Here is a 2,893-nt window from a genome sequence, read left to right as displayed (position 1 = left end):
GCCGATGCGAACGGTCATGTGAATGCCAACCAGAAGGGCGGCAAGGCCAAGCAGAAGCTCAACAAGCAGCAGAACGCCATGATCCGCATGCAGCAGCAGGTGGAGCGCATCGTGCAGAGCCGCAAGGAGCGCATGGAAAAGTCGGCGTCCGGCGCGGCGCTCGAGGGTGCGCTGGGCAGGGTGAGCCTGAGCTCCACCAAGAATCCGCGCCAGATGCTCCAGCTCTCGGCGGATGCGGCCAAGGCGAACAAGGAGCGCGGGTCGGATGCGGCGGCGGCTCCGGATGCGGGGCATGCGAGGGATGCGGTGCGGCAGGCGCTCGAGGGTGCGTCGCTGGGTGGCGGAGGCAATGCGGACGTGCGTCGGGATCCGTTGACCAAGCACGAGGTGCTGCGCATCCTGGAGAGGCTGTACGATCTGGTGCTGCAGTTGGAGCAGCTGCGACGCAATGCGCCCGCAGCGCCTGGCGAGGTGGGTGTGGAGGATGATGCGGGTGCCGAGGCCAAGGCGGCGTGGAATGCGCATCAGGCGGAGCAGGCGGCGGTGACGGGAGCGCTGTGGACGGAGCTGCGCGTGCTCGAGCCGCTCGAGATTTCGGACCCGCATCCGTTTGTGAGCCTGCTGTCGTCGGCCAAGGGTAAGCGGCTGTTGCCGCGTGCGCTGCGCCATCTCAGCTCGGAGCAGACTCTGACGGCGCTGACGATGGTGGTGGCGTCGTTCGAGTCGCTCGATGTCGTGCGCAACGGACGGTTGCTGGATGATCTTTCGGACGATCCGACGCGGGTGGAGGCGAGGAGGGATGCAGAGAGGCAGAGCGAGACGTTTGCTACCACCATTGTGCCGAGCATGATGCAGATGGCCAGCACAGCGCCGATGCGCATTGTGTCCGGCATGTTGGCGCTGTTTGTCGAGCGCAACGATCCTGTAAGGGTCACGCAGACTCGACCGGGCGTGGCGTTTTTGACCATCTTTTTGTCGCGCGCCGAGACGCTCAAGCAGCAGGGCGATGTGCCCGCCGAGGAGCTGGAGCAGTTTAAGCAGATCTTTGCACTGCTCTTCTCGCGACTCACTGCGCACGGTCAGCTGGTGACGCTGTTCCCCTCGACGCGCACCAAGATGTCGCTGCCGTTCGGAGTTAGCTACTACATGGGCTCTGGGTTGGGCCAGCAGTTGAGCGCACAGACCGTGGGTGGCAAGTATAGGAATGTGGATCTGGAGGACGAGCCGAGCTGGAACCTCATGGCTGCGCTCGCGATCGGTGCGTCCATGGATCAACAGCAGGTGCTCGTGCAGGAGCTGCGCGAGAAGATCCTCGAGAATGTCATCAGCGCCAAGGAGTGGCAGAAGCGCAACCCGGGTGCGGTCCAGGACGATATCAACCCGGACATCCGCATTCGCAACGTCAATCTGCTGCTGCATGCGCTCAACCTCGACGCTGCCCAGATCAGCGTGTAACCCGCAGCCACACTTGATCACAATGGTTTTTTTGTGCAATTTCATTTGTTTCCCCCCTTGCGACCAGGGTTGATGTGGTATTGGGTGTGGGTGTTTAGATGTGGCAGGCGGTAGGAAAGTTGGACTGGGTCCAGACGGCGACTTGCGGTGGGGAGTCTGGCAGTTGGGTGTCGTCGTCGAGGAAGGGGTCGGTGATTTGCACCTCGATGTCGGACTTGCCGACGGACGATACGACTGCGGCATGAAGCAGGTGGGCGGGCGAGCGGGTGTGTGGATGCAGTGCCAGCTGCCTTACCACCAGCGGCACACCCACCTTCATTGCGGCCATGGTCGCCACGGGACCGTCGGCCAACCGCGAGAGCTGCGCGGGTGTGCTGGCGTAGATGCGTGTCCATGCCGCCTCAACCTCGCCTCGGTCGCTACCAGCCAGAGCGTCGGACGGCTCGAGCTTGACGCGCTTCGCAACACCTTCGCCGTCCGAGGTGGGCTGAGGCGAGCATGTGCGCGCTTGCGGCGTGGCCAGCTGCGAATCGTAGTACGCATCGCAGTCGATATGGCGTACCCCCACCCCGACGGGTGTGTCTGCGGAGGTTTCGCGTTTGCGCTTTCGAGGAGCGGATTCATCGATGCCCAGCGCGCCGGCTCCCGGTGGCATCGTGTCGATGCGGACAGACGAAACGGCGGGGGAGTGGATGCGGTATGCGGGCGTGCGGTCGTCGAGCCATGCAGTCGAGTCGTCGCCCGAGGCGTTGCGCGGCGAGGCGATGCGCTCCAGCTGCTGCTTGAGCCGTCGCATCTGGTTGCGCCGCTTCGTGCGCCATGTGCCCTGCCCCGGCGGAACAAGCGCAGCACTAGTGCCAGTACCGGTGCCAGTGTCAGTGGCGGCGCGGTGCGAAATCGTCGCCTCTTCCGATGGCCCAGACGAGCTGCCCGAAGACAACGAAGAGGAAGAAGCTGAGTCGGAAGAGCCCGAGCTTGAAGAATCGGAGGAGTCCGACGAGCTATCTTCGCTGGATGATGTGCTGGCGTCCGAATCCGAGTCAGAGTCGGATGTAGCAGCGGCAGTGCGTTGCATCTGCTTTCGGCGCGCTTCGAACGCGGCCATTGCAGCCGCTGCCCCACCACCGCTGGAGCTCGGCGGCAATGGCATGCTCGGCAGTGGTGGTGCTGCGCTTTGCCTGGCCGAATGCTTGGACGGGGTGGACTTGGTCATGGGGGCGATGGAGCCAGGCATGCGCGGAAGGTCGCTTTGTTCGCCACTCGGAGCCGAGTCGTCGTCGGAGGGCATCCGATGCATGCCGGCACGCAGCATGGCGGCCACTCGTGCAGCTTCCAGCACGGCATTCCGCTCCTCTTCGTCGTCCATCCCGCTTTCCTCCTCCTCCTCCTCCTCCTCCTCCTCCTCCTCCTCCTTGTTGTGCTGGGACTGGAGACGCAC

At 64.1% G+C, this 2,893-nt stretch overlaps 1 protein-coding gene across 1 annotated transcript, besides 1 other annotated feature; it reads left to right on the top strand.

Moving 5' to 3' along the window:
- PAN0_146d6810 (uncharacterized protein) lies at positions 1-1,455 on the top strand (the record flags this gene model as incomplete). Its single annotated transcript, XM_014797770.1, has 1 exon — positions 1-1,455. A coding segment is annotated over one exon (1,455 nt), but the record flags the coding sequence as incomplete, so codon positions are not given.
- Positions 1,456-1,549: 94 nt separating this feature from the next.
- Positions 1,550-2,893: a sequence feature (In-frame stop codon was detected at splice-junction site;~hypothetical protein).

Source organism: Moesziomyces antarcticus (assembly GCF_000747765.1).
Source record: "Moesziomyces antarcticus DNA, scaffold: scaffold_v10146, strain JCM 10317, whole genome shotgun sequence".
NCBI classification, from domain to species: domain Eukaryota; kingdom Fungi; phylum Basidiomycota; class Ustilaginomycetes; order Ustilaginales; family Ustilaginaceae; genus Moesziomyces; species Moesziomyces antarcticus.
This window is presented reverse-complemented; position numbering and strand designations above follow the sequence as displayed.